Genomic DNA, 18,675 nt, shown 5'->3' on the forward strand with positions numbered 1-18,675 from the left:
GATTAAAAGAAAAGAAAAATAGTGGTACTTAACAATCAACACGTGATAGGACAAAAACTAAGTATTAATTAATTAATTCTTCGTTCCCAACGGCAGCAAGGGTTGCTCTTTTAAAGGAGATTAAGAATTCGTACACAAATATGTCAATGGAAAGACGGTCAGCAGAGCGAGTCAAGTGGAAAGAGTCAATGGCGAATGGTGATCGGCGTTGTGAAACTTAATCAGTGATGTAAGTGAAGATGAATTAGAAATATTGTAAATTATTTTATATAAAAGTATTGTATCATTAACAAGTCGCCGCTGGCCGAGTCGTAAAGAGTGGAAAGATTACGCCGAGTCGTAGTTAACATAGGTAGTATGCCATTTCCAGCATAAAAAACGAAGGAATCTCTTTTGAATACGCTCTAGTCGTTTCACGAATATATCATATTATAGATTCCATACAACAGTGCAGTAGTTCTAAATGTTAAATACGTACGTATAATAGAGAGTCATTAATGAATTAGTGTCGGCAAAATCAGCAGCTGATCCTATGACGAATCCAAGAATACGCAAAGCCTTGCCAACCACCAAATCGACCTGCTCACCGAATGATAACTTACTATCAAACGTCATGCCCAAATCCCTTATAGAAGTAACCCTGTTTAACAACTTCTCTTCAATGATGTAGTCAAAGCGTATAAGACCAGGCTTCTTTGGAAAAGTAATTATAAAGCATTTGCTATAATTTATGGTGATGAAGTTTATAAAACACTATTGAGCAAGTTCACATAGATCTCGCTGCTGCTCTTCAGCGAGTCTCTAGGATTAGATACACGGCAGAAGATCTTTAGAACATCTGCATACATTAAACAATTAGCATGTTTAAAACACTTAAATAGGTCATTAATATAAATATTGAAAAGCAAACGTCCAAAAATGCTTCGTCTGCGAAGAAAAACCTCTAACACTAACCGACTGCGTCCTATCCACCACATAGGAAGCAAGCCACTGTTGAATGCTGTAGAGTAAACCAACATGTTCAATTTTTTCTAGCAAGAGTAGATGATAAACTTTATTAAAAGCTTTACTAAAATCAGTGTATACAGACTTCACCTTACAGTTGTCATCAAAAGAATGCAGAATGTAATTAGTATATTCCGGAAGATTGGCCTCTACCGAACGACCAGCAAAAAATCCGTGTTGTCGACAGTCTAAAATATTTTTACAGTGTAAAAAATAGGCTTGTAAATTAAGCTCTCAAGGACCTTGCCGAAAATGGACAACAAAGAAAAAAAAACGGATAAAGCCTGGTTCCAGATTAGCGGGAAGACACAGTCTTTCAGGATTAATAACGGTTCACTAAGAAATTTACAGCAATTTTTTATAATAATAGGAGGTATACCGTCACCACCTGGCCCTCCGCAAGGATTAACGGCTATAGGAGCTTTCAAAACCTCAACTTGCTCAAATTGTAAAGACAGGTCGAAAAAACGCGGGCCAGCAGAGCGGGAACTATTGCTACTGCTAGAGATTCTCGAAGCATTGAATACTGAGCCGAAATAGCGAGAAAAAGGTCGCAGATATGCGCACCAACGGTAGCAGTGTAACTTCTGCAGGCAAGTCACTTGTCGCGCGCTTAGCTCTATGGGTGTGATGTTATATGAATACGGAGTATGGGGTATAAGAGTGAGTAACAGTCATCGGAAGTTGTTGGCCATTCAACGAATAATTCTGCAGGCAATGATACAAGTTTGCAGAACTGTCTCCTATTAGGCCTTGCAGGTATTGTCTTCCGATGGATTTGGCTATTGTGCGAGCATATCTGAGATATAGGTTTGGAAGAAAAGAGGGAAGAGTCTTGTGTTGTGTTGATAGAAGAACGAGTGCGGTCTGGGGTTGGAAAAGGAAAGAGAAGAAAAGGATAAGGGACCTAATGTATGGCAGGAGAGGTGAGATGAGTCGGAAAAGGGTAGGGTGACGTATGGGTGTGTTCGGTAGATTCCAGAAGATCAAGCCATGGTTTAAGCCCAGCGTTAGCATGTGTTTTGTTCTGACGGGACATGGTTCAATTAACCCATTTACGGCCAAGGTAGAAAAAATAAATAAATTTTAGAAATTAATAATTTTTTTTTAACAGTGGTGCGCTAACGCACGGCTGGCCGTAAATGGGTTAAGGCAAAACTTGTTGAGTTGGGGTTGGAGGAAAGGGGTTGCAGCATCTGATGAATGTATATGAGTGTATATTGTACGCTGAGATTTTTTTTTGAAGCTGGGGTTGGAATGGTATAGATTTTTTTTGTTGCCCTGGATACCTTTGCAAAGTTTTAAGTTTTCAAGTGCCCAGATTACGAATATATTCATGAAAGTACTGAATATGCTCTTGTTTTTTATGATTTTTACATATCTTATATTTTGAACAATTATCGGCTTGTTAGTAATAAAATTTATTTTCCCAGTTATGATTAGGCTTCTGCACAACTTTTTCGCGCATACAAACATCACGTGATCCCCACTCTCAGAGTCCTTGCTCCGCAGAACAGCTGGGATCTAGGTTATTTGACAATATTGAAGTACTTAGACGTGAATCTGGATAAGTTGTCATGTATTAATATTTTGTTGAATGAATGTCCATTCTAATATATTTATTTTGTCTTTTACTGCTGTGTCCCAAATTATGGTATACATTTCTCTAAAATTTATGGATTAACGGAATCTTTAGAGAATTAACGAATTTCTATCTATTTAATATAATCTACATGCGGTGATTCTAATAAAGTATTAGGCGGTAATTGGAATAATTCCATAAAAGGTGAGCAAATCGTACAAAATCAATCTTATATTTAGGGCAATAAACCCACTGTAGACTAGTGTTAGTTGCGGGTGGTGAGGAAGTAGGAATTTTTACTGCCCTAAAGGTATTTACGGGTAAGATATTTGCGAAGAGATGCAGAGCGGTGTAACGTTAAAAGCTGAAATTAGCAAGAAAGAAGCGAAGAAGAGAAGAAATTTTATTTTCATTTTAAACTTTATTTTTGTTTCACACAAGTTTTTGTTGTTTTTAGAATATGTGTCAGTCATGTATGTTTATTCGTTGATCTGTTGTTTAAGTGTAGATGAATTTTGACGTTTTATTTGCTTAATGAAGGATTTTGTTTTGGTTCGGTTGCATGCTAAAGGGCAAAGGGCAAAGCACATATACCGTATTTATGTTGTTTATTTTGTGTGTGTGTATTCAAATGATAAAATTCAACTATTATATGAATTATATGAGATTTAAGAACATTTCTGGTTATTAATCTTCTATAGAATAGGCTTAATTTTAATCTATTCAAAATGTGATATCGCTTTAATTCCTTGTGGAAATATTTACACCTATAAGCGAGAAGGAGATCAAAGTCGAGTCTACAGAGGAGTGGGAAAAAGTTAATTTGATTGCGGTCCCGCGGGTTAATGGCGCCGAAAAAGACGCCGCGCGGCGTAGGTCCTCTTACATATTCATCAGGGGCGCCGGGCTTCGCCCTCTGTTTGAGGGGCTGCCGTCTGGTCTCCGAACGATAAAGGGGCATATTTACCCTTCACCCGCCTTGTAATTAAGGTCAGCTATATTTGTACAAACGATTAGATCTCACCAGCAGGGTCGGGAAGACGAATCCTAATTACAGATTTTTGTCTTCGCCATGTCGTCGTAAAATTATTGCAAACACGCGGTACGTACACCCACGTTCATCGTAACCGTTTTACGATTCAATTAAACTCGAATTAATCGAAACAATTGCACACATACAATTAAAATTTAAATCGTCAAGCAAGCGTAGTTTCTAATGAGAAGCGCGCTTCGAAGTTCTTAGAGGTACACTCGCACGTTAACAGGTATTCTGTTAAGTTACTTAACCCGAAGGCGTCGTTGTAAAAGGGAGCTTTCACTCCGTTTCCCGGCACACAGCGGGGAATCCCCATGGAGAGACCGAGGTAGCTGGAGAAAGCCGACCACGTTCCATGTATGTGTTAGTTGGTAAATATTTCGAAAGCAAACTACTCCGTCACTCAGGCGTCGCGTAATGAAGTGGAAAGACGCCGAGGGTCTTCGGGGAGGCCTTCGGGGGTGGTGTTTCGCTATATCGGTCTGAAACAGGATCCGTGAAGCTCCTAAACTCCCGTTGGAGAGCGGCACGTCGCCGTTGAACCGTTAAAATCGGCTATGCTTTTATTGTTTGCAGCAAGCGGTGTTGACACGGCGATAAAACTTTAATAACTCAAAGGATAAGATCGTTGTTTGTTTCTCCTGCGAAACAATTCGCGATAAAAGACAAATGGGCTAGTAAGTTTCCACTTTGAACTAACAGTGCTATTATAAATTTATGGCACCTTCAAATAGAATATTTATTATTCAATTATTAGTCTTGTGTTTGCCAAAGAACGTTTTTCTAAAGAACTTTCAATTTTGAGTAATGTATTTTTAAGTTTATTTTATCTTCGTATAATTGTCAAAGAATTATCTTCTATAACGTATACTCAAAGTAAAATATTTTTGTTGGAGTAGAGTTAAAGTTAAGTTTCAAGTCTCGATACTTGGGGTTGATTTATACCACTAGTTTAGTTCTTATATGTTCTGTCGACGACAGTTTTTCTATGTAATTTATCGCGCACACGCGCTTTAAAACCTCCAGAAACTGGACGATTTCATCTGTTTCTGTCCGTGACGCTCCAACGTACACTTGAATTAATGTTGATAATGTTTATTGGGCAATCAAACCGCCCCAGTTTGTATTCCTGCTGGAAGGGAATTCCCCGCCCGATGTAGAATGAGAAAACGATTTCCTGTGGGCGCATTAACCGAAACGGCCAACGTAAGTCTCTTTTAGCTTTTATTATTGTGAAGCAATCGTAAGGCGAGTTATTATAGATGTAGTTATTGCTCGTTTTGCGCCCTTTAATTGGTTTAAGAGGCGATAAATTCTTACGCTGTCTTCGCCGGGACCGATATTTTATAATTTGCGGCTGCGGCGCCGTTCTTCCGTCGGGAGATAAATCGCCATTTCCGGTTTGTAATCTACTCGAAATAAATTGATGTACAACGCGATTTTCAGTTCAAAACATTTTTTGTTTTATTTTAAGATTCTTTGAAGTCTCGAATAATGGCAATTTAATTTTCGTCACGTTTATTTTCAGTTATTACGCATCGACAGCATTTCCTGTCGGGCCACCAAGGCTTGTTCCGCCCTTGAAAAGACAGCGATTGATGACCAGTACAGCTAGAAACAAAACCAATCAATCTACGAAAGCCAACGTGACACCACCGTTGGATCAACTAAAAGTTTACAGTAAGTCGACCGTCCATCGAGGATGACTTTGACGTCCTTTAGCACGGTTATCCGTTAATTTGAAGGCGTCCGGGCCGGAAAGGGTGGGATAATTGATTTAGATAGAGTTAATATTAACTAACCGAACTGAAAAATGAGAGATGAGATCGGAATTCCTCGCCCGATTCGCTTTTGCACTTAATCCTTCCCCTCTTCCAATTTGCTCAACCTCCACCGCCCAAAGAACTGAAATTACCTCGTTCGCTTTTCAAATCTCCCTTTTGCTCAATGTTTTCTTTTTTTAATCAGAGAGTAAAAGAAAACGGGCGCAAACTGGCTTTGACTTCCGTTTAATTAAAAAGATCTGACGTCGCGTTCTTTTACACTCCTCTAAGTTTTTTCTACCGGGGGTCAAGCATCATTTAAATACGTACCATATTTTCCAGGCAATCCCGACATACTAATTTGCGGTAACTGCAGGGAGATGTTCACCGATCTTCATGAACTTGTCGACCATAAGAAAACCTATTGTAAACTACGCTTCACTTGTAAATGCGACACATTCAATAAATCGAGTAAGTTTTAACCAGTTTTTTTAACTCAATTTATTAAGTAATTTCATTTGTTACAGAATCGACACCGGATGATAATTCTTCAGCATCTCTCCTCTGTGTACAATGTAAAGATGCCTTCCAAAATGCCTGGGATTTAATGGTACATGCCCAAGCAGCCCACATGCTTAATATTTATGAATTAGGCGTGCCTACAATTGGAAATTGTTCGTCCCCTCCAATATCACCTAGAGATAATAGCACACCAGACAAGGTAATTCATTTAAAATCACACATTAAAACTATATACTTATAAGCTGGACTAAAAACCTCTATAATTTATCGACTGAATATTATACAAAAAGTGTCGTTCACCATGATGAAATAAACAATAAAGTTTGTGATTTTAAAAAACGGTTTTATCATTAAAAAATTATGAACTGAATTTTCCATATTTGACGATGATTTTAATAAACGGTACGTCATAAATAATCAAAAGATAATGATGAAATTAAAAAGTTCATTTTAAAGCAGTTTTAATGAAAATGAGTGGTAGCTCATTGGCTGCATAAGCTTTTGTAATCATGTTAAACAATCAAATGTAATATTACAATCAAATTGTGAATCGGAAGGTACTTTATCATGAAATTCAGCCGTGTTTTGAAATTACTACGCTTTTTGTGAAATTTAATATTCTATTATCTATCGATGGACGTTTAGCAAATATTATTAGTCAATTACTGCTATGTAACATTTTTCAGAAAGTTCAGTGCAGGTTATTGCGGTTAATTAGTTTTCGCGTTATAATTTTTATCTAAAAACAACAATTCGACAATTTTAAATCCGTTAGCTTAACAATAAACTTAACATTGATATAACTGCTCGCAGATAACAGTTTGTTGCTTCATTACAGGTAATTCTCATCTACAAATTTATCTTCTCCTAGCATTTTTAGTTCTTAAGATACATTACTAATTTATATTTATAGTAATGAATTCAGAGATTTTGGGATTTTATGGGTTACAACTAAAAATGCAAACTTGTAGGAAAGTAACCATTTATGAATTATGATTTCGTGCACTATAATAAACAATTTTTATTAATATAATTATTATTTGTAGTTTTTAGTTTTTGAGCAGAAGATTATTTTGTCGTTAAATGCGTCAAGTTTGATATAAATGAAGTATTAAATCCGCTAGGTTGGTAATAGTCATAGTTAAGACATAATCGCTCGTAGATAACGGTTTGTTCGTTGAGTACGGATAATTCTTATGCACAACATTCAAACGTGGAATTTTTAGTTCTCAAGATATAACACCAGCTTTTATTCATAATCAACAATTCAGAGATTTTAGGATTTCATCGGTTATAACTAAAAATGCAAATTGGTTAGAAAGTAATCGTTTATGATTTATGTTTTTGTGATTCATTATGAACAATTTTTCTTAATATCATACCCATATATAGTTTTTAGCTTTTGAGCAGAAAATTATTTTGTCGTTAAATGCGTCAAATTTGAAATGATTGAAGTGTTAAATCCGCTAGGTTGGTAATAATCATAGTTAGAACATAATCGCTCGTAGATAACGGTTTGTTCATCCAATACGGATAATTCTCATCCACAACATTCAAACGTGGCATTTTTAGTTCTCAAGATATAATACGAACTTTTATTCATAATCAACATTTTAGAGATTTTGGAAATTCATGGGTTATATAACTAAAAATGCAAAATGGTTAGAAAGTAATCGTTTATGATTTATGTTTTTGTGATTTATTATGAACAATTTTTGTTAATGTCATACCTATTTATAGTTTTTAGTTTTTGAGCAGAAAATTATTTTGTCGTTAAATGCGTCAAATTTGAAATGATTGAAGTGTTAAATCCGCTAGGTTGGTAATAATCATAGTTAGAACATAATCGCTCGTAGATAACGGTTTGTTCATCCAATACGGATAATTCTCATTCACAACATTCAAGCGTGGCACTTTTAGTTCTCAAGATATAATACCAACTTTTATTCATAATCAACAATTCAGAGATTTTAGGATTTCATCGGTTATAACTAAAAATGCAAATTGGTTAGAAAGTAATCGTTTATGATTTATGTTTTTGTGATTTATTATGAACAATTTTTCTTAATACCATACCCATATATAGTTTTTAGTTTTTGAGCAGAAAATTATTTTGTCGTTAAATGCGTCAAATTTGAAATGATTGAAGTGTTAAATCCGCTAGGTTGGTAATAATCATAGTTAGCACATAATCGCTTGTAAATAATGGTTTGTTCATCCAATATGGATAATTCTCATTTACAACATTCAAGCGTGGCATTTTTAGTTCTCAAGATATAATACCAACTTTTACTCATAATCAACAATTCGGAGATTTTAGAATTTCATGGGTTATATAACTAACAATGCAAAATGGTTAGAAAGTAATCGTTTATGATTTATGTTTTTGTGATTTATCATGAATAATTTTGGTAATGTAATTCTTATTTATAGGTTTTAGTTTTTAAATAAAAAATTGTTTTGTTGTTAAATTCATCAAATTCGAAATATTTCAAGTATTAAATCTGTTAGGTTGATAAATCATACTTAGGTCATGATCTCTTACGGATAACTGTATTCCGGTTTATTACAAATAATTCTCATAAACAACATTCTCTCCTAGCATCTTTAGTTCTCAAAATATACCATTTTTTATCCATAATCATCAAATCAGAGATTTTAGCACTTTATGGGTTGCAAGTAAAAATGCAAAATGATTGAAGAGAAAATGTTTATAGATTGTGTTTTAGTAATTTATTATGAACAATTTTATTAATATCGTTCTCAGGAACAGTTTTTAGTTTTTGAGTAAAACTATGTTTTGTTGTTAATTGCGTTTTAAATGTTTGAAATATTAAATCCGTTACGTTGGTAATAGTCGTAGTTAGATCATAATCGCTCGAGGGTTACGATTTGTTGGTTTATTCCAGATAATTCTCATTCACAACATTTTCTCCTAGAATTTTCGCTTTTCCAGATATAACACCCATTTTTATCTTTTTTATTTTTCATTTTTTCCATTTTTATTAACGTTTTAATTTAATTCACTTTAATTAATATTAGAAAAACAAAGAGTATTTATTTATTAACACTTTTTCTCATTTTTAAAGTCAAACAAATCGTTATGAAATTATAAGGAGCTTTTCAATGAAAAAGTCCGATATTAATTTTTAAACCAAGCAATTTATCTTCCCCTTATAGATTAAATTATCATCCATCGTTTTAAAAGAAAATTGTCAAAAAACAATTTTTTAAGATTTCTTTTTGCAATTCCCAGAAGTTATACAAATAATTTCAGCTTCTTTATAGAAAATACCGTTTTTAAAAATTAGAAGCTTTTAATTTCTAATAAATCAATTTTTGGAGTTAATAGGTATTCTTTTTTACGTTTTCAGGTTGTGAACAAATTTAAAAATTCATTATTAATTAATTGGAGTAACTACGCTCAACTTACTAATATTTGCAACAATTTACATTAATAATAATTTATTGTTTGTTTCTTGGAAGTTTTAATTCGTCTAGAATAATTTAGTGATTATATTTAGTACATTTGATGAAACTATGCGATTTTCTCTGTAGTATTCCCATTTTGGTAGCGTTTAAATATAAATCGGCCGGAACGGATCTAAACCCATCGGGTTCAATACGGATAGTTTTGTCTGTTTTGGTAACGGGATACCCGTGCGGTTTCGGTCGGTTTCTATTGTATTTCATCCACTACATCAAAAGCGGGAGCCAACAAAGCGGGGTTCGGTTATTACTAATTCAGCTATTGCACATTATCCTCACCATCTGCAGTCCTCCCACTTTTATTGCCGTATTCGATTCCTCCGATCGTTTCCCATCTATTCTCCATGTCAATTACGATTGTATAATTAATGGAGATAATTATTCGGTACTATCGAAGCCATGTGAACGAGTTAAATAGATTGATTAAGACGACGGAATTATGTATTTTACCTTTACGAATAACAAAAGGTTCGCTTTTTATTTAAAAATTCGGCTTTCGTTGATTGTTAATAAAGCTGAAAGCACGAACATGTCAAAGTTTCGTCAATAACTCATTCAAACACTTCGAACCCCCATCAACATTGGACGACTACGGTGGAAGGGATAGACAATGATGGGTAATCGGTGCAGGTATGATTGGAGTGGTCGGCAAATATATTTTAAAGGCACTCTTGCTTCCCGATTAATTAAGGTAGTAAGAGCGGGAAAGAGCTTTTGTTACTGGGCTCTCAACCGCGAAAAAATCGGGGTGTGTAAACGTTACCACGCTTTCCCAACCGACGGATCGATAATAATCGACTATTGTGTAATTGAACAAGGCTTTTCCATTTCGAATCTGCGTTATAGACTGAAATTTCTCATGGACATTTTAGGTGGATTACGATTTTTGCTAGTTATTTGAAAAACAGTACGGAATTCTAACTGCACGGGGTTTATTTGTTTAATATTTTCAATTGAAAAATTTAATGGAATTAATAACAAATAAATAAAATAAGAACCTTCCCGCAATTCACTTTATTTACCGCTCGTGAAAACTTTAAAGGACCTATAACCTCTTAAACTTTCTGATATTAGAACATTATACAGTAAATTTCACTTAAGATGCAATATACAAAAATAAATTTCCATAGAAACCAGGGCGTTCCTATTTACTTTGTCCCACATAAAATGCAACATGCCAATACGGGGAACACAGTGTCCGTTATAGATCAATAAAAATATACAACAATCTAGCGCTAAATAACAAATAAAAGTAGACTAACACTAGCACAAGACCTAGAACTAGAAACATTCCGTTCTTAAGACGTCTGGTAGGTGGTAGGTAGCGCTAGTTACCATAAAATATCACTATGTTGCATATTTTTATTGAACTAAAACTAGAACTAACACTAGACCTAGACACATTCGGGTTTGACCGTCTTAAGAGATGCACGGCTAAATCCAATATTTCTGGTTCTAGGTCTAGTGTTAGTTCTAATAACAAATAGAATCTGGCTTTAGAGAAGGAATGTTCTTCTTCTGTTGTCCAGAGTGTAATGTTTTTGATTTTTTCAAGTTGCAATTTATTTACTAGTATATGTACTGGGAATAAGATTTCTGATAGGTTGGGTATGAAACGATGATAAAAATTTAACATTCCTAAGAAACGTTGAAGTTCTTTTACTGTATTTCGTTGAGGAAACTTGGATATGATGTTTATTCTTGATTGAGAAGGTCGAATTCCTTTTTCTGATACTGTATGACTTAAAAAGTCTAATGAAGGGACGCCAAATATACATTTATTTGGTTGTATATTTATATTATAACAGTTTAATCTTTCAAGAAGAATTCTTAGATGTTCTAAGTGTTCATCTTCGGATTTACTAGCTATTAACAATCCCACAAAAATTGGTGAATTTGATTAGTTGGTACTAGTTGAGTACTTGTACCGTGAGATGATACAATTACAGAACCAAACGCCCATTTTAAAGATAAAGTTTGTGAGAGTTCTGTCGGTACCCAACATGAATTTGATGTACGGTAGTTTGGCACCTCCTACTTCAGAGATACTCTCAACACCTTCCACTACATCCACCATCTCTAAACCGAAATGGATTTCAAAACCAGAATTTAAAAAAACAGATGTATTACAGAGATTTCTCGAAAATAAGGAAACACTTAGAAAAGGGGACCATTTGACTAAATTTTTTCAATCTGCTGAAGAAACAACCAGAAAATTGTCTCCTGAACTATAAATCGAAATCAAACATCGAATTTCAATGTTGCTGTATGAATTTGAAGTAAAAGCCATTAAAACATCAAGTTTTGGTGCCAATGAAGATTCGAGAGATTCAAGAGGAGAAATTCTACAGAGATTCAAAAAGTGCTAACCATAATAGCATAGATAACGATAATATCTATACAAATTTGTAAAAAAATCAATAAAAATAATTCTTACTTCAATGTCGCCGCCAATGTTTCTTCTGCGCTAATAGCTTTCCCAAATGTCGCATCTTGTTTCTGAATGTCTAACATTTTGAACAATTCGTAGAATTTTTCACTAGACATTACAGAAGTAGTTAAAAAATGTTTCTCGTCTTCTAACTGATTTGAGAATAGATGATGAAATTCCACATATTTTTCTCTCTTTAGGTTAATTTCATAGACCCACTTGCGTTTTTTACTGTTTTTCCTCTCGTTTTCTTCTTCTAAAGCTACACACAACGCCACAAACTCTTCGTCTGAGGTATCCATTGCAAAATAACAACACACACTAAAACTGAAATAAACTTAAATAGTTATTATTTCGCTGTCGTGTATCAAAAATTTTTTGGAAAACTGCGTATTCTAAAGTTATAAATTAATAAAAAGACCAAATTCAGGATAATGACATTTAGAATTCATTTAATGTTATGTGAGTTATGTCAAAAACTTAACGTCACATCGATTTAACCTCACATATTGAACAAATGTACTATTATAAATTTGCATTTAAACATGAAATGAAATGATAAAACAATTATATATTGATTATTTTGTGTTTATAATTTGTTCATAAAAAAATTCTTTCATTGCCGTAGCTGGACGTAAAAGACTTTTACGTCCTGTTGACAAAAAACTATCGTTTTGACGGTCGCTAAGCACTACGCAAAAATCAACTTTTAATAGCAGTTTTCGAAAAACTTTTTTATGCTACCCTATATTTTGATCAAGAAATTGTTCAATGTCATTAAACAATTTCTTGAACCAACTGTCTAGGCTCGTGATTTCTGAAGCAAGATGCGCATTGCTGTCTTCTTAGAGGGCATGTGCAAATGCTTCACTACGGCCAATATTCCACGGAATTCCGAGCTAATGTGCGGAGATTCAAAATTTCCGTTCGAGTTCGTTCCATTCCATTCCGATCCATTCCGTGCCGCATGCTTAAGACGGAAACTCAGAGTTATCATAAGGACGTCACCCTTTTTAAGCAAAACTTTTCCTTTGCAAAACTACTCAATGCCTGTACTATTAAGTTATATTGCATTTTATGTGAAACACTACAAGTGCATAGTAGTTTCGTAACTATGCATTATAGTTACGAAATATATGAATGCATTACTGCATTCATATATCAAAATTATATTCAATATTCAAAATTGATCATTATCGTTGGGGAGATTAGTTTCGGATCGTTCTTTGCTATTTTCGGAGATTGAGAAAAACATTTTTGAGTTGTACTCGGCTTCAAAAGTTTTCTTGTTTTCGTTTTCAGCTTTTCCTCCGCTGCATTTCATTAACCTTAGCCTTTTTTTTGATTTTTTGAAGCTACTTTTGTCATTTTTGTGCGACCGTTTTTATTTTTCTGGTAATTTTGAATACAGGTATCTCTTGCAACAGTTGGCATACCATGTAATTGCACCGGAAATTGGTAGGAGTTGGAATTTGTGGTTGTTCGGTATTGATTGTAGATACGTCCTCTATATTCGAAGAACATTGTACAATAAAATTTCCGGTTTTAATTGAAATAAAGAAAGAATTATATTCGAAATCCATTTTACCAGTTTTTAATATTTAGGAGAAATAATACAAAAGGTTTTTTGTACTTTTAAACTGGTCTTTAATTAAATAATAAACTTAAGGCTTACTAGTTTCGGCTACAAGCCATCTTCAGAGACTAGTGATTGTAAACTTTACTGTAAACTTTTATATTTTAATTTGTAACTTTGCAAAAAGAATGCAAAATTGATATTTGATATTTTAATCTATTATTGTGTCAAAAAACTAGTCTCTGAAGATCACTTGTAGCCGAAACTGTGTAATAAATGGTCTAAAAACGTTATCAGGAAATTGTTTATTAACATTTGGCGACGGTTCGACTTCAATCGTTTGTAGTTTTGAAAATCCCAAATTGTTTTTTGGTTGTATTTTAAATTTTTATAATAGAATATATCGAATCTGCGTTATAGACCGAAATTTCAAAACGACATTTTAGGTGAAATATTATTTTTGCTAGCTATTAGAAAAACTAACCAGAACACTAACAATACGGGGTTTATTTGCTTAATGTTTTAAAATAAAAAACTAAAAAAGCTTCGATAAATTTAATCGAATTAATAACAAATAAAAAAAACAGGAACATCCCCGCAATTCACTTTATTTACCGCCAGTAATCCCTATAAAATTCATTTCAAATGTTACAATCTTTAAAATCCAAACATTTTAATTATGTTTCTTCAATACTCGTTCGTGAAAACTTTTGCTAGGATCCTGTTTGCTAATATCTCTGTTATTTTGATTCAACAGATTCTCTCTAATGGTTGTTGCGAAATTGTTAGTATCCCTTTTCTTAATCATCATACCATCACTATCAAAAAGCCACCTGTACAAATCAGCTTTTGATCTCCTGATAACATTCATCGATTTGTTTATGTTGCAAACGCTTTGGCAAGCTCTTTTCGCTTCAATTTCTGTTACATCCGCGTGTTGTTCACCCAAGTTATTTGAACTCTTAACTGTTTTTAAGACATCAGCAATTATCGTGTCTAAAATGTGCACTCCCTGGCTTACTGATTTATGTTGTTCAACCATCTCCCCCATTGATGCTGTCGTGGATATTTTATCTTTAAGAAGATTACAAATTTCTATTCTTTTATCAAAGTATTCTTTTTTTGAATTCCAATAATTTACCAATTTTTCGTGTCGTTCTTGTATAGCAAGATATTGATAGTCACTGCTTGATGGTTTGCTTAATTTTTCACTGATATGTGTCACCTTATCGTTGCAAAATTTCTTTAAACAAGTTAAAGTGGGTGCTTTCTTCAATGTCCATTCTCTAAACGAATCACTTACTTTTTTCCCAACCTTTAATGCTGCCATTAGTTCAGCGGAAACTCGATTTTCAATTGATTTAAAGGAGCAATTTTTTTCTGAATCGCTATCGGAAGAATCACAAAGGAATCCCACGTGATTTGATGGTTTACATTTCAATTTTTGAAGCTGTTCTGAAACTTTTTTATATTCTGGCATTGGAACGCTATAATAACCTAAGCAAGCATCTTTCTTTTGATAACTTTTATGATCTTTAATCAAAGCCTCAAGTTTCATTTGATTCTCGTTCTTCATTTGTTCCAATTGTCGGAGTTTATCTTTTTGTAGTTTGCTTAGTTCGATAAGAGATACTAATGATTTTACACCTTTATCATCAATACTTTCTTTTTCGTGCATCTTAACTTTAGGTTCATCAATAACTACATCAGGTAACGTTTGCTCTATGAGCTTTTTACCGAATGGAAGTTCTTTTAAAAATAGATCATTACCTTTGGGGAGATTAATTTCGGATCGCTTTTTGCTATTTTCGGAGGTGGGAAAAGACATTTTTTGAGTTGTACTCGGTTTCAAAGGTTTTCTCGTTTTCTTTTCTTCTTCGCTGTCAGTTTCTCCTCCGCTACCTTTCATTAACCTTAGCTTTCTTTTTTCGATTCTTTTTTTAAGCTTCTTTTGTCTCTTTTGTGCGACCGTTTTCATTTTTCCGGTAATTTTTAATAAAGCTATGTCTTGCAATAGTTGGCATGCCATGTAATCACACCGGAAATTGGAAGGAGTTGGAATTTGTGGTTGTTCGGTGTTGATTTTAGATACGTCCTCTATATTCGAAGAACATTGCACAATTTCCGGTTTCAATTGAGATAAAGAATATGGTTTAAAAACCTTATCAGGAAATTGTTTATTGATACTTGGCGATGGTTGAATTTCAATCGTTTGTAGTTTTGAAAACCCCAAATTGTTTTTAGGTTGATTATTTGTTGAGGAACTTTTAATTTTTGTAGTAGCACATTTCTTATCATTAAGGGCTTTAGATTCTTTCTTGAGATTTGTTATGGTTTTAGCTTTTTTCGTAACTTTCTTAGGTTCCTTAAGAGGGCTTTGTAGCATTAATTTTGATTTGGATTTAGTTGCTTTTGTACCTTCTTGATTACTTGGGTGTAATTCTTTAGGGTTATCATTAGTTTTCTTTATTAACTTCTTTTTTAGTTTTAAATCGTTATTATTTAAATCGGTCTTGGAATATTTCTCATTAGCAGATTTGATTGATTCTTGTGGTAAAATTACATTTATTTCCTTACTTTTAGCGATATTAACACTCTTTTTCGTTGATTTCTTTTTTGTATTTACATCCTGTTTTGGTTCTTCACTTTTACATATTTCCGTTGAGGAATCGTCATCTTTTGTTAGATCTATTATTTCTATTACGTCTGTTTCTGGAGTGCTTTTTAAATTAACTCTTTTTTCTAAATTGTTTGAACCTAAATTCTCATTCAAACAACTTGGTTTATCTTGCTTAATTTCCGGTTCTTTTTTGATTCCTTTACCAACATCGTTAAGAATTTTTTGTAGGGCAGGTTGATCTCGTGAGCATCTTGCACATCTTTTAGTAGATTTTCCTTTAGAATTAATATGAGTAAGGCAACATTGTTTAACAAAAGCTTCAAGAGTTTCTGGCTTACGACATACCGTCTTAGCTTCATCGGAATTATCTACGTAAACTTGATAACCGTGATTCTTAGCATATTGGGAGTCCACTTTCGTAAAGTTTTTTTCTAGTTTATTTTCAAGATCGCTCGTAACAAATTGTCTCGTCATATAAGGAGCCAGCATGCAAACAAAGGATATACCAGCTAAAGATAATACTGCACCGACTACTTTAGCAGTAGATACTTCAGTTCTAAGCTTTTTATATTTTTTCTTCCTCGATTTCGTTTTCTCAACTATTTGTTCCCAATGACTGACTTGATCATCAAATTCATCTTCTTTACCAACGTCTTGCAGATTAAGAAAATCATGGAAAGGAATACAACCTTGTACTGGTTCCTCAATAACTTTATGTTGAGAAATGGAATGAATACTTTCTATTGATGATGTAGAACTGATAGATTCCACGTCGATGTTATCCTGCCAAATGTTTAGATTACTTATTTCTGCATTGTCTAGTGGTGTTTCTATTATTTCCATTGGAACATCTTTGGTTTTGTCGTCATTTTCGATTTTGTTTAACGACTCTTCGGCCAATAGTGTCCAAGAGGAATTAGAATCCACTTCGGTGTCACTATCGGTGGTGATGGGATCGCTCATGGCGATTATGATATCAGCTATTTTGTATAATTATACGAAGGATTTTGCTTGTGGTTCCGCCAGTTAAATTGAAAGCGATTTTACTCTGTATGTCTATTTATTTTGTCAAATTTTGACGGAAAGTGTTTTATTTTTTCAAAGCACTCTCCAATAAATAATATTATTAAATCGATTGAAAACATTTATAGATATATTTATTGAAGAGATAAAAACTTTCATATTTTATATTTGTAAACAACGATGTGCTTTTAAAAAATTATATTATAAATCAAACTTTAAAAAAATCACATGACTTTATTCACCTTCTAGAATGACAATTTGTCAACTGAATTAAATAAAAATATGAGTAGAGGATTGATATAACAAACAGTATTGAATATTTATAGGTGGTATGTATTTGCCGTTTATACATTTTTATACTTTGTAGCTCCGCAATTATAAAACGATTCTGTATTTTGGTTTGTAAAAATTACAACTGGGAACTGTTTTTTATTTATACTTATTATTATATATAACTACTTGATAGTTATTAGGTTTTGCTAGCATCGAGTTAATTAAGTTCCCAGAAGTAATCGAAAAGGCCCGTTTTGAAAAAGTTTTTATTTGTTATTAACTAAAATAATAATGTAATAACACTATTTGTATTCAATTATACCCAGTCTATTACTTTAGCTTTTAGAAATGTTTCATTTAATTCTTAACATCTATTATGAACAAAATTGTAAGGAATGATATTTAACACGAGTAAAAACGACGAAACGGATTTAATTAACGCATCAATTCCAGATATTTATATTAGAACGCTCAAGATTCAACAATATTAAGATAAACATTTGCGTAGCTTATATTCACGAGGTTGCGGTTGATTTTTTTCTTTCTATATTACAATACGATTATACTTACAGCAAGTACTAGCGCATAGGATACACCTTTTTGATTAAAATATTTCTCTGAAAATCCACCTGCGCTCTATCTGTCGAATATAGACAACAACAATAAAAGTAAACAAAAATTTCATGAAACACATCTTCGGGTTGATGAATCTTGATGAATTTCACCATTATCGTTGTCTATTTTATTCAAATTTATTCGAAATTGGACATTTTTTGTCTCCTTTGAGAAAACTTACCTTCCCTCTAACATCCACATATTGTATTGCGTAAATTCACATAAATTGACTCCAGGAATAACGGCTATATCAGTATTACACTGTCATAAATTTTCCTTGGTTCTTTTCCGTTAAATGAGTCTGGAGAAGTTTGGCATCCAAAACGTCAACCATTTTTTCAAAAGATACATGGCAACCCGAAAGTTTCTAGGTCTAGTGTTACAACTTCTTGTCTATTCTTGCATTTTGACATTTTTAATATGAGATCTCCATTTGTTCTCTATTCTGGTATTCTACTTTCATTAACACTGAATAATCTTGTAGCTGTCAGTAAGATTATTATAACATCTGTGGGGCTCGGCGAAGTAATTGAGTTTGCTAAGCTGACTTAGTGGTAATTTTTGAGTTCCTGAAATTTCTTGCCCAATTCCGTGAGAATTGGAAAGATGAAATTGCTTCTTCAGTAAATTGTTTATGGAGGTGCATACAACTTCTTTCATTCTGATCCTATTGGACAACGCTTATTCGTTAGATTTCTGAACATTTGGTGGATATAATAAAGTATTTATCTTTCTTTTTT

At 33.4% G+C, this 18,675-nt stretch overlaps 1 protein-coding gene across 2 annotated transcripts in view; it reads left to right on the forward strand.

Annotated features, from left to right (window-relative positions):
• Positions 1-18,675, forward strand: part of LOC111426260 (heterogeneous nuclear ribonucleoprotein C) — a 230,884-nt gene that overhangs the window by 206,405 nt on the left and 5,804 nt on the right. For both annotated transcript variants that reach the window (XM_071194494.1, XM_071194495.1), the window contains exons 7-9: positions 5,152-5,303; positions 5,729-5,857; positions 5,914-6,107. In XM_071194494.1, the coding sequence (XP_071050595.1) occupies positions 5,152-5,303; positions 5,729-5,857; positions 5,914-6,107 (475 nt within the window). The remainder of the gene's footprint in view (positions 1-5,151; positions 5,304-5,728; positions 5,858-5,913; positions 6,108-18,675) is intronic.

Source organism: Onthophagus taurus, chromosome 2 (genome assembly GCF_036711975.1).
Source record: "Onthophagus taurus isolate NC chromosome 2, IU_Otau_3.0, whole genome shotgun sequence".
In the NCBI taxonomy this organism is placed as follows: domain Eukaryota; kingdom Metazoa; phylum Arthropoda; class Insecta; order Coleoptera; family Scarabaeidae; genus Onthophagus; species Onthophagus taurus.